The sequence below is a fragment of the Labrus mixtus genome, chromosome 2, assembly GCF_963584025.1.
Source record: "Labrus mixtus chromosome 2, fLabMix1.1, whole genome shotgun sequence".
In the NCBI taxonomy this organism is placed as follows: domain Eukaryota; kingdom Metazoa; phylum Chordata; class Actinopteri; order Labriformes; family Labridae; genus Labrus; species Labrus mixtus.
The window spans coordinates 31309554-31323073 of NC_083613.1; the positions used below are offsets into that span (position 1 = coordinate 31309554).

The 13520-nt window shown below is 43.1% G+C and overlaps 1 protein-coding gene across 6 annotated transcripts in view; it reads left to right on the forward strand.

Moving 5' to 3' along the window:
- The window catches only part of ptprdb (protein tyrosine phosphatase receptor type Db), a 193917-nt gene that overhangs the window by 141517 nt on the left and 38880 nt on the right, over positions 1 to 13520 (forward strand). For 2 of the 6 annotated variants that reach the window (XM_061061428.1, XM_061061437.1), the window contains 13 exons: positions 691 to 801; positions 3151 to 3162; positions 3731 to 4000; positions 4889 to 4998; positions 5789 to 5986; positions 7578 to 7703; positions 7865 to 8012; positions 8421 to 8566; positions 8957 to 9101; positions 10349 to 10651; positions 11793 to 11986; positions 12264 to 12290; positions 12978 to 13095. In XM_061061428.1, the coding sequence (XP_060917411.1) occupies positions 691 to 801; positions 3151 to 3162; positions 3731 to 4000; positions 4889 to 4998; positions 5789 to 5986; positions 7578 to 7703; positions 7865 to 8012; positions 8421 to 8566; positions 8957 to 9101; positions 10349 to 10651; positions 11793 to 11986; positions 12264 to 12290; positions 12978 to 13095 (1908 nt within the window). The remainder of the gene's footprint in view (positions 1 to 690; positions 802 to 3150; positions 3163 to 3730; positions 4001 to 4888; positions 4999 to 5788; positions 5987 to 7577; positions 7704 to 7864; positions 8013 to 8420; positions 8567 to 8956; positions 9102 to 10348; positions 10652 to 11792; positions 11987 to 12263; positions 12291 to 12977; positions 13096 to 13520) is intronic. The other 4 variants (XM_061061452.1, XM_061061461.1, XM_061061444.1 and 1 more) reach the window with 3 other exon arrangements.

Genomic DNA, 13520 nt, shown 5'->3' on the forward strand with positions numbered 1-13520 from the left:
AAAAAAATGACATCACACTCCTGATCCCATTGGTGGATCCGAAAAAAAGTGGGGTTGGGGATATTTTATTGCCATGGCAATGATCTCTGTAACCTTTTATCCTTGAATCTTTCAACATGAATTGCTCCCTAATGTAACACAGCATCTTAAATTTCAGCACGGAGTTGAATCAAAACACAAGAGTTTGTGAGCGGATCTCTCCTCGCTTTGAGCTGCTTGTTTTGACTTGTCTCTGCCTTGCATGAAGACGACGCTCTCTGTTTTTGTAGGCTTTGTTTCAGTGCTTCTTCTTCTTTTTTTCCCCCCCCCCTTTTCTCCTCATTTCTAAATCAGGAAGCTGACCCGTGTTTTGGGCAGATTCTTGCTGACAGTGGCAGAAACTTGTTCATATATGTCCCAATAGACTTGGCGCCCTTTTAAGCCCCCGTGTTCCACAAACAGAGTTCAGCTTGTTTTTGCTGAAACAAAAAACAAATAAAACTCCCTCAGACTCATTTATGCAGCTCTTCCCATTATCTATGTTGTGTTTACCTCTCTGTATTTTTTTTAGATTATACTCGATTATTCAATGTCTTTCCACATGGATGTAATGGCTCTTTCTTCCTCACTATCTTTCTGTGTGACTCCCTCTCCTCCTCCTCTATCTTCTTCTCCTTCTTCTTCTTCTTCTCCTTCCCTCCGTCCTCCCAGGTGCCCTCCAGATAGAGATGAGCGAGGAGTCGGACCAGGGGAAATACGAGTGTGTTGCCACCAACAGCGATGGGACGCGTTATTCCACACCGGCCAACCTCTACGTCCGAGGTAAGAGGGGGATAAAAACAAGAACACTTTGCTTTGTCTGAGTCAGATTAGAGCGTTTACATTAAAGTATACAGTGTTGTAGTCGAGACACCAAACATCGAGTCCGAGTCAAATTCAAGTCCAGTACCCATTACCCAAGTCCGATTCCTTAATGTTGAGTCTGAGCCGTTCCAAGAGGAGCTTCAGTTCTCCCCTTAGCACATTTATTTATTTATTATATTAATGTGAATGCTACTTAGCTTAGCCTTAGCTCTCTGTTAGTCTCCATGTTTATACTGTACTTCGGCCTGACAGGGTGTGATAATTGTGTTGACCCTGAGGAAGCTACAGGTTAAAAAAAACACAATAAAATACAGTAAAGTTATTTTCAGTGTGCCATGGATTATTGATTTATTTTTTATGGTATGTTCTTGCAACCGTGCGCACCTGAGAACGTTTAGGCTGTGCACCGGGTACAGTGTTAGCCGTTTAGATTAAACTATAGAATGATGTTGAGCTGGGCATGCTTTCCAAGTGATCTTTATTGTATTGACGTCTTCTTCAACTGTCGGCTCTCAAAGATCATACAAGCTGTGTCCACGCGTGCAGGGGAAACTCTCCACAGAGGAATGATAAACTCTTAGCACCTATAATAACATTTTGAACACCCCGCTCGGAGGTCGTGGGGCGCAGCCTAACAACCCCCGAGTACTCCTCTTTAACTCCAAACTGTTTCCCCGTATGAAACCTCACCTGACTGTTTCGGCCCTTCTATGACGTGTAGAAAAAAAATCACGTTTCATTTATTAACATTTAGGTTCTGACTGATCCTGTTGGCGTGTCGGGAGGTTTTAAATTATAAATGAAATGTCGGCGCTGTGCGTGACGATCAAATGCACACCGGCCCCCTCTCTGTGGAGAGATGCACTGATGGTTTCTGCCACGTTGAGTTCACTGCAGGTGTCTGATAGACTCAAACAAATACCTGCAGCCCGCTTACTATTATTCAGATTCTTTTTCAAAGTGTTTTGGGCCATTTCTGGCTTTTATTGGATTGGACAGCTGAAGAGAGACAGGACAATGTTGGGTAAGAGTGAGAGGGGGAAGGGGAGGGGGAGGGGGGGTGACATGCAGCAAAGGGCCGGAATCAGAATAAATCATTAGGACATTATTCAAATCACTTTCTCAAGTCCCAGTCCTCCTCTCCATCTTACGAGTCTTAATGCATTAAATTATTGAGTCCAAGTCGAGTCCATGTTCTGACTCAAGTCGTGGACTGCAGAGCGACAACGATGTAGTATCAGATTGAAAATGGGGATTGCAGATTGGGACATCTACTCCCTGAAGAAATTCCTACTTTTTTTTCTTATCCGTCACATAAATGTGATACAACGCTCTTTAACAATGCCGTGTTTTATAACTCTTCTCTGTAGAGCTACATAAGACAGAGAGCTTCAGAAAAAAGAAAAAAAAAAGGCCGGGGTCGAGTGTTTTCACTCAGGCCGTTAATCTCTCTGCCCTCCTCTCTTAGCCTCGTGACCTCAGAGGAAGAAAAAAAAAAAAAAATCATTGTCTGTTTAAGACTTGTGTTTTTGTCCACCAAAATCTGACAGGCATCACTTGCCCTCAGGGGGGGCTGCGTCTCCTTCGACACACACACACACACACACCCACTAACCAACAAAATTTCGACGCTCCAAATGTTTGAATCTGAGAGACGTTTTCATTTCCCGTGGCCTTTTGCTCCGTTGTCGGCCCCGCGCGAAAAACAAATAAATATATCTAAAAAAAATAATAATTTAAAAAAAACAGACAAGCGTGCTCTTTCTGAGTCCGACATCGCTCGGAGGGATTGAAAAACAAACACGCACAGAAGCACACACACATGTCCTAAACTAGATTTATAAATATGAAAGATCACACACACACACACACACACACACACACACACACACTCGCACACTTTACACACACACACATGCATACGGCAGCGAGGCAGTGATGTGCGTCTAACAGTGCTTGCAGGGCCAGTAAAACATTGCAGCGCTGCTCAGTGAGTGTTTGACAGGAGGTCTGTGGAGACAGCCGTCAGAAGAGGCTGCCTAAAAGAAAAAAAAAACAGGAAGGCTTTCAGCATCACACTGTCCTTCTATTGCCTCTCTCTGCTCTCCTCATCGCTCTCTTCCTTTCTCTCTTCAGATTCCTCCTCACTCTGTTGCCACCTTGCCATGCTCTTTTGTCTAACTTGTTTTCTCTCTCTGTGTCTCCTGTCTCTTCTTTTTGGTATTTCCCCTCTCTTTTTTTTCTCTTCTTCCTCCTCCTCCTCCTCCTCCTCCTCCCGCCGTGGTCTGTCCTTCCCTCCCTCTGCAGAGCTGCGAGAAGGTTGGTACAGTAACGACTGTGTGGCTCCTTTTGAGTCTCTCCCGAGTATTTTCTTTTCTTCCATTAAACTGCCATTTGTGTTTGTGTGTCTGGGCCTCTTTTCATGTGCAGTACTGAAGGTTTAAAACCTACCGTTACAGTTTTACTCCTTTGAGATATCCTGTACACCGCCGTCTCCTCCTTTTCCCTTTGAGTGCACGAGTGTGTGTGTGTGTGTGTGTGTGTGTGTGTGTGTGTGTGCTGTGAGTTTTTTTTTTATTGTGAGTATCTTTTGTGTTTCAGCTCATGAAATATTTAATGGAAGCACACCTAAAAACATCATGAATAAAACATGTAGATATCACATGGTGGTGATGTAGCAGACTGTTTGAATGTTTGCAGTCCCCTTTGAATGCCTTCAAAAAAAAAACTTCATCTTAAAGCACGAAGAACTAAAAAAAAAAACATTTTAACACACATCACACCCTTATTCTCGGTTTGTTCTGAACTTTGCAGATTTAAAAAAAAAAAAAAACAACAACACACAGTCATGATTTTCTAATCGCCTCTCATTGCTGTCTGGTCGCAGTGCGCCGCGTCCCCCCTCGCTTCTCCATCCCGCCGGCCGACAGCGAGATCATGCCAGGGGGCAACGTCAACATCACCTGCGTGGCGGTGGGCTCCCCGATGCCCTACGTGAAGTGGATGCTGGGAGCCGAGGACCTGACGCCCGAGGACGACATGCCCATCGGCCGCAACGTCCTGGAGCTGACCGACGTGCGGCAGTCCAACAACTACACGTGTGTCGCCATGTCGACGCTGGGCGTGATCGAGGCGGTGTCGCAGATTATTGTGAAAGGTTTGTGTGTGTGTGTCCGCATGTTTTATGAGGAGGAGAGCGTGCGTGGACACTGAGGAGGGTCCGATGAAAAGCCGCTTTCAAAAACACTTTGAATAGTCGTGTTTTCTTTTTGTTTGTTTTTTTGTTTATCTGGACTTGAAAAACAAAATTAAAATCACAGACGATTTATGAGAAGTAATATCCTCCTCTGGCTCCAAAACACTCTGAGAACAAACGGAAGTTTTCATAACGTTGTTGCTCTTCTTTTCGGGAGGCACGGCTTTTTAAAAAATGTAAATTATTCATCTGGCACAGTCTGGAACATTCACATTAAAAACCTCCCTGTGATATCGCGGCCATAATTAAGAGGAAGAAAAAAAAAAAGAAACTTTTTGAACTATAAGTAACATTTTATCAAATTTGTTGTGTTTGAATCTTAAATTTCATGAATTACTGTCAACTTGAAATCGTCTTTGAAGGGATTATTATGATGATGATTAATTTGAGTTTATTGTTTTATTCATTTATTAGTCAGATTTTTTCTTTTTTTATTCAGCCCTGTAACTTGTTTTTTTTTTAAATGATATTCATTTTATGCTTTGAGTTTGAAGATAATTCCTTTAAAAGTACAGATATTTGATCTCTCTCTCTCTCTCTATCTCTCTCTCTCTTGCTCTCTATCTCTATCTATCTCTCTCTCTGTCTCTCTCTCTCTTTCTCTATCGCTATCTGTCTATCTCTCTCTCTCTCTCTCTCTCTCTCTCTCTCTCTCTATCGCTATCTATCTCTCTCTCTCTCTCTCTCTCTATCTCTCCCTCTCTCTCTCTCTCTATCTCTCTCTCTCTCTCTCTCTCTCTCTCTCGCTCCCTCTCTATCGCTCTCTCTCTCTCTCTCTCTCTCTCTCAGCTCTGCCAAAGGCTCCTGGCAGCCCTGTGGTGACGGAGAGAACTGCAACAAGCATCACACTCACCTGGGATTCAGGCAACCCCGAGCCGGTCTCCTACTACATCATACAGGTGGGGGTCGCACACAGAAACCCTTTAAAAACACGGAGCTATAAGGATGTGAGACGCTGCTGTAGATTTAATTTAAATGATCAATCTACGCACACTTATTTATGTAAATACTGTAATTGACATCTTAATTGACCCATCTGTCACATAACTGCATTTTTCTTATTATTATGTTACTTCAGCATCTTTTGCACTATTCACCACTGCACTGTTTCATATTTAGTCATGTTAATATTAGTCTTTTCTTATTATGTCTATTGTTGATATTTAATGTTGTACCTGTACATAAGAGAGCACAGTTCACTGAAGTTAAATTCCTTGTGTGTGTGTAAGCATACCTGGACAATAAATCCTATTCTGATTCTGATTCTGCTGTAGATTTTAGTTTGGATATAAACGGATATCAGCAGCTTAAGATTAAAAATAATGCAGAAAAAAAAGTTCCATTTCTCACCTGAAGGTTTGAACGATGTCAAGATGCTTAAATGAAATGTTGTATTTTAGTATTTTTTCTGCAGATAAGTGAAAATACATTTAAATGTTAAGAATGAAACACAAACAGCTGAACTAAAGAGACTGAATATGTCGTTCAGAAATAGCTGCACACCTACATTAGATTTGAGAAAGTTTGGTTTTCACCTTTGCTGGTTGTCATGGCGATGATTTGTGCTGTTTCTTGGTGTCACAAAGCTACTGTTATTTGAAACTATAAAAGTACAGCATAAGGTAGCTTTTCCTTTGTTCATTTCTAAATCTTCTGATCTCTTCCCTCTTCTTCCCTTGCCTCCTTCAGCACCGTGCCAAAGGGTCCGAGGACCCCTACAAAGAGATCGACGGCATCGCCACGACGCGCTACAGCGTGGGCGGCCTCAGTCCGTACTCCCACTACGACTTCCGGGTGGCAGCCGTTAACACCATCGGCCAGGGCCCCTCCAGTGATGTGGTGGAGGCTCGCACGGCTGAGCAGGCCCCCTCCTCTCCTCCCCGACAGGTACGGGACCGAACCTGGTTCGAAGCTGAAGTCTGTGTCTCTAACGACAAACTGTAATCTGAATCCATTATTTAAGTTTCTCTGAGAATAACTTCACCTCAGCTGTTGTTCAGAGTGATATAACTGAGTGTTACGTAAATCATGTGTCCGTGTGCAATATTTATCTTTAGTTCTTAACAACAACTGAACTTTATTTAGCAAAACTTGCCCAACAAAGCACATTTGATCTCACTTAATTACATAGCTGTGTCAAATCCTTGATTCTGATTGGCCAGTCACGCTATCGCTATGGCACACCACTGTTAACAGTATGACAAACAACCCGTTACTATGAAGAGCAGACGGTTGCTAGGGTCACAGCTCTCATCACAGACTCTGGGGGACTTACGAAAATGATATCAATCCACTGAAAGAAGTCCGGGTAATTTGACGTTGGTCTGTTCACTGTGAGGGAAAAGAGAAGAGCGGTAAAAACAGAAGTGAGAAGAGTTTTTAAGATGCAAAATCTGCAGGTGGCACATGAAGTAAACATCAGGAGATCAGGAGAGTGTTTTCAAGACTGGTGAATGGTGAAGAAAATGTCAACATAATCAGTAGCGTGTCCAGAGGGCAGGCCAGGGGTGGCATGGGCCCCCCCCCCCCCCTTAAAGTCCTTAACCCTAATTGGCTATTAGGGTTTCATGCACTCTTGAACTGGTAATGTTTGAAACATAGCCACTCAATGTATTTTTGAAAGTTAGGATTTTTGGGGTGACACTTGAGGGAGCCAATTAATATTTCAAGGGGGCCCATGCCACCCCAAAAAATCCTACGCCCTAATTGGCTATTTGCCCTTTCAGAGGCGGGACTTATGTTAAAAGCGACCATTAAGGCTTTATTTTTTGTAAAAGGCTGCTAGTAGTCAGTGCAGCATAGTTTGTGCTTATAATTGTAAATACATACTTTGCACTTTTATTTCATTGGACAGATTCAAAGGGAAGTAATGAACATTGTCTAACTTGACAAAATGACGTTATCAGTTGAGGTTTGCATGCAACTTTTGAAGTACTGAAATTGTGACTTTGAACGTACATCTTCTTTGTGTGCCATTAAAGAAAAAAGCTAAGAATATATATATATATATATATGTGTGTGGATGTGTGTGTATGCGCACACATCCACACTTCAGGCCACCCCTGCATAAGTCAAAGCCCCAGGTTGGGCCACCCTCATTAAATAAAAAGTCTGGACACGCCCCTGACCTTACTCAAACAGTGACAGGGCAGAAAAGATCATCCATGTGCTGCGCTGATTTATGGCCGACCTGTACGGCTTGTCTCACTTCACCATCAGTGGAAATGTGAGTCATATCAGCTCGGTTAGCTCTAACTGTAGAGTCCAACAGAGTATTTGTTTAGATGTAGAAATACATCATTGTCAAATCAATAATATAATTTAAAAATCAATATTTTGTGGCATATTATTGATTTCTTAAGTAGCCATTTAGGAAGCGGGGGATAATATAACTTGTCACCCTGTTGCTATAACAACCTGATCACTACACATTGTCCCTCACACGGTGTTGGTGATAATCCTTCTGTGTTGTCTGCAGGTGAGAGGTCGTATGCTCAGCACCACAACAGCAATCATCCACTGGGATGAACCCGAGGAGCCGAACGGACAGGTGGTGGGCTACAGAGTCTACTACACCTCAGACAACACGCTGCCAGTCAACCAGGTGTGTGTGTCTGCAATGTGTTTGTTTTGCTTTTGAATCCAGCCGTGACTCACTCTAATCACTCCCGACTCGGGTTGTCTGCATTTAGTCAGATATACAAGTGTGCATCTGTGCGTCTGCTTTGATTCACACATGGTGTGTCGTGCGCTCGTGTTGTGCAGTGGGAGAAGCAGATGGTGCGCAGCGCCAACTTCATCACCATCCAGAGTTTGACTCCCAACAAGACTTATTACATCCGAGTGCTGGCCTTCACCTCTGTGGGAGACGGGCCGCTGTCCCAGGACCTGCAGATCATCGCCAAGACCGGAGGTAAGAGAGGGAGTCTGAACATGTGCACACACAAATCTGAGCAAGAGTATTCCTCTCATTTCTCCTCAAAAAACTTAAAACACTTTATACGATCCATAAAGTCCAAATACACATCTTATTTCAAGATATTAGAAGCAAAAAAAAAGGCGTAAATTGCTCAGAAGCTGCCAATTCAGCAAGTCAAACTTCAAGCTTGGTAGCTTTTTGATTAATTACACGCAAGCAGGCTTTGTTTTTTACTTTTTATATCTAGAAATAAGATGTTTATTTGCACTTGTCCGGTGAATGTGGCTTACATTTAGTACATTGAGGTCTTTATTTAGGCCTGCTAAGATTTGAGTTTCATGCCAGAATTATAAAATATCTTGACTTGATTTGAATCATCTTTTTGTTTCCTCATCTCCGTAGTCCCATCACAGCCTTCAGAATTTAAGGGTGAGGCCAAGTCTGAGACCAGTATCCTGCTGTCCTGGGTAGCCCCGCCCCAGGGTGGTCCCGATAACCAGATCACAGGATATGAGCTGGTCTACCGACGGGCCGACGACACAGAGGAGGTATCCGTTGCTCTCTAAAGCGTTTGTTCACACGTGCACTCCTGAAGATTTCACAGGATGGGGACAGGCTGTTGCTGAAATCTGATTTAGTTTTTTCACACATAAACCTCACAGCAGAGACTTTCCCTGTCAGATGGGGGGGGGGGGGCAGGAGGGGGGAAGGACGGGGGGGGGGGTTCTCAGGAGGTAAGGTATGACATAAATCATACAGAAATGATACTAGTAAAGTCAGAATGAAACGATCTGTCATTTGGGTTCACACATACATCTTTGACTTTTACCCGATATATTTAGGTTTCTTTCTTTTTCAACAGTTAACACATCCTCTTTTATTCTGGTCTTTGTGTTAACCTGACGTCTGACTGTCTTCGTGTCCCCCCCCCCCCGCAGAAGAAAGAGAGCTTCGAGCCGACCGCCTCCTACCTGCTGAAGAACCTGAAGCCCTTCTCCTCCTACACCTTCCAGCTGGCCGCGAAGAGCAAGCACGGCATCGGGGCGTATACTAACGAAGTGTCCATCGACACGCCGCAGACGCGTAGGTCCAACCACAAAAAAAAAACAGTGATGTGTGTGAATGAGCGCGTGTGTGCTTGTGCTTGACAGAGAGAGAGAGAAAACACAGTTCTGACAATGCAGAAAATGAGGATGAACCACAAATAGATAGAAGCTAAATCTAATCTGAGCGTCGGTTATTTGTGAGGATATTTTCTTTAAGACGTTTGGCGTCTGAGGCGCCGGCAGCCTAGTGGTTGGTGCGTGCCTCATGTGCGGTGGCTACAGCCTTCCAAGCGTGCGACCCCGGGTTTGAATCCGACCTGTTGCTGCTTTCCCCACGCTCTCTCTCTCTCTAAGATATTTTTGGGGCCTTTTTGCCTTTACTTGATGGGAACAGCTGACGAGAGACAGGAAATGCTGGGAGCAGAGAGCAGGGGAGGTCATGCAGCAAAGGGGCCGATTTCGGATTCGAACCCACTGCTGCTGTGCTGAGGACTATTGCCTCCATACATGATGCACGTGTCATAACTGCTAGGCTATTTGCGCCTCTCTCTCCCCAATTTCTCACTCTATCCACTCTCCTATCTCTTAAATAAAGACATTTGGCATCCTCTGCTTTTTCTGCATTGTCACAAACGCTGTTTGAATCCAGACCTCAGATTGGATACTTCCACAATATTTCACAAAAAGTTGCCAAAACTTAACGCTACAAATACTTTTTGAATCGACCGTATGAAACTAAAAATGTTGGATACCAATCTGAGGTCTGTAAGAGAGTGAGTAAAAGAAGGTAAGAGGTCAGAGGTTTTGTAGAGATAGAGGTGAGAGCTCCATCATGGATCACAGAGGCTTTGGTAGGCTGTCAGGACAAGTAAGTTATGGGCAGGTATGTTTGTGTGTTAACTCCGCAGTCAGTGTTTTTTGTGTTGTGCATCTTTTTGAAGTCATTCACGCCGTTTCCATCGATCAAAACATTTCTGCCAAAACACAAGTTGACACACCCATCATTCAGTATCTTTGTTTGGCCATCTTGCTTTCTAGACACACGTTTTGTTTTTTTTCCAGTGTTTTGTTTTCATTTTATGTTTCTTTGTCTTTTGTTCTCTGTCTCTCGTCTACTCAACGTCATCCCCCATTCCTTCACGGCAAAAACCTCACCTCTCCACCCACCGATAACAACATGCACACACGACCAAAATTACATGTTTATCACCCAAAACAACCCCCCCCCCCTCCCCCACTCCTCCTCCTCCAACAAACTGGCCCCAAAAAAAAAAAACAAATCAGTTCCTGCAGCGCCTCCCCAGGACATCACATGCACCAGCCCCAGTTCTACCAGCATCCTGGTAAGTTGGGCCCCACCTCCTCTGGAGTTTCAGAACGGCGTCATTACGGGATACTCCATCCAGTACTCCACCACCGAGGGCAACAAGTCGTCCAAAAGGATCGACGGAATATCCCCGGAAAGCTCTCCGTACGTCCTGGAGAACCTTGAGAAATGGACTGAGTACGGCGTAACGGTGCGGGCTCAGACAGAAGCCGGGGACGGACCGGAAAGCTTACAGCTGCTTATCCGCACTGAGGAAGATGGTATGTTCCAAAAAAAAAAAAAACCCTCCCCTCCCACTCCCTCTCTACCCGTCATAGCGTGATCCGCCTCACTAACAACGGCTCCCTTCGATAACATGGCGCCTAAAGCTCAAAGCATCCTTAACTAACAACAGGGGGTCTCTCACCCCACTGGCCTGCGAAGGCTTCAATCCATTTAAAGAGCCGCTCTCAGACCCTTTTGAAAAACCAACTCTCTTATTCCTCCATAACCGCCACAAACCTCTAACATCCGGAAACCTCCTCTTGCTGCTCCCTCACCACCGCTTCCTCGTGTCAACGGCAAACCCCCTTTTTTTTGTCCAGCCGACACCTGAATCCTCTTTTTTACCAGAATCTTTTTTCCACACTTTTTCCTTTTTCTTCTACTTTTTTTTACGATTAGGGGTCGTTGGTTTTCCTCTATTTTTTTTCCACTAACCAGCACCAAAAACAAAACCCTTTTTTCCATGGCTGTACCTTGGCTCTTCCACACCTTGGCTTTGACCCCCTTCTGAACCTCTCCTCAGTTCTAAGACAATTGTTTTATCATCTTTGAAGTAGCCTTATTTCATGTGTTTGTTATTTTTAATATTTAAACCAATATGTATGTGGCTCCAGCTTTCTTTAAAGTGCTCACATATGGGATAGTCAGATAGCAAAAGGTGACTGAAGTTTTTCTCTCAGTATTTTTTTTTTTTTTTTTGGAGCAGTGTAGTTTTTGGCAGGACGAGAGCCGTTTTTCCCGATAACAGTATTTTCTCTTTGACTGCCTGCCTGCCACTGTTTATCTGCCCATGGCAACAAATCCTTTTCTATCTACCATTCTTATCTTCCTCTACATTTGCTTCTTATCCACTGCTTTTTTACTCCATGTTTTTTCCTCAAGCACTCATTTTTTTTTTTTACTATTTGGAATTTTGTCCCAGACATCAGAGCAGCTTTAGACTTTTTGGAGGGTTGTATTTTTTTTTTTTTTTTTTTACATTTTTTGCAGCCTCTGGGTATTTTTTTTTTTTATCAGTCCCTGAAACCGCTTTAAATTTTTGATAAGGAAAAAAAAGTTGTTTCGCGTTGACTTGAGAGGTTTTGAGCGTGCATCATCTGTGACTCTTGACCCTCTATCCCAAAATGCATGTTGTAGTTCCAAGCGGCCCTCCTCGAGGGGTGGAGGCAGAGACTGTGAACGCCTCGGCCGTTAGGGTGAAATGGCGAGCGCCCGCCCCCGAAAAGCAACACGGTCAGATCCGAGGCTACCAAGTCCACTATGTGAGGATGAACTACGGAGAGCCTCAGGGTCAGCCCTTCATCAAGGACATCCTCATTGAGGACACTCAGGTAACACAAAATCTGTGGAACTGTTTCTATACGTCTGATGAAAATCAGATTTTACAAGATGTAAAGATGAAACTATCTTTTCCTCGCTATTTTACATTTTGAGCATCTTGAAGTTTCTCTCTAGCTAAAAAAATACATGATGATGAATCTGTTGATACTGATGCATCCATAGGGACTGAAGAACAGTGCTTTGACTCGTGTGAGTATTGAGTGTAAATATTAAAAACTTTATTTTTCTCTTTTATTTCCTCTTTTCTCCACATGTTTCACCGTTCAGTGGGAAAACGATGACTCAACTGAATACGTGAGTAAACCCTCCTTTCAGTCGAATATTTCATCCTAATAATCACACAGAGAGTAGACGAGTCATATTCATGAAAGCATAGCTCTTAAATCTCCTATGACCAGGCCGATGGTTTTTATACCAGAACTTTTAACAAAAAAAAAAAACTCCCCACAAAGATAAGCGATCCTATGAGTCATAATGGGGTATTGGCAAAGTTTGATGATTGTTTTTGATTTCTTTGAGCCAAGAAATTAAGAAAGTATTGTGTTTAGTCTTATGAGACAAGGCTTAATGAGTTTTTAGTGTCTGGATAGATGTTTTTGTTGTCACACGTTGTCAGCTCTTTGGAGATAATTGGATGTAGTTGCTTTGAAAGTCATAGTTTTAAGATGATCACAAATTATATCTCATGCTTCACTTCACAAAGCAGTCCTCAGAATATTGTTCCTGCGCCGGCTGAAATATGTTGTTGTAGAGACAGGCTGAGTAATTGTCTCCACTTTATCAGACAAAAAGCACAGGATTGCACCTTTGATCCCTGAGGCTGCACCTTTTTAGACCAGTTTTGACCGGTCTGACCCAGACTTTTTTTTTTTTTTTTTTTTTTTATTAAATTGAAGGACTGCTCATTGTCCTGAGGATACACAGGAGTTGTTTCCTTCTGCAGCTGATTGTGTTTTTTTGTTTTTTGTTGTTGTTCTGCAGGATGTGGTGCTTGGAAATCTGAAGGCAGACACGTCTTACTCTGTGTCAGTGGGGGCTTACACCGCTAAAGGTGATGGGGCTCGCAGCAAACCGGTTTCTGCCTGTACAGCCATGCCACGTAAGTGTCTCCTCAGACTTTTTAACCTACACACAGAAAGACAAAAGGCTACAAACACACACAAAAACAAGCACAATATAATATACAGAGCGTTTTTTGGTACGTGGAATGTCTGCAAATTTGCATTTTGTGTTTTCAAGAGTAGATAATTAAATCAGTCATCAGCAAATTTTTAAAGCAAAAACAAACATGAGGCAATTGTCTGTGCAGCCAATGAGACGTAAAGATTTATTTTATTTTGCGGCATCTCCTTATGTTGCATGCATGCATTGACTTAATGTCTGATCTGCAAAGTCTGGTTTTTATCTATAAAGATAATTTTGATTATTGAGCGTTCATTCCAAAAAATTCAACTTAATCAACTTAAAGCACCTATGAGGAGTTTTGAAACAGACTGAGATGAATATTAATGCCTTTGTATGAGC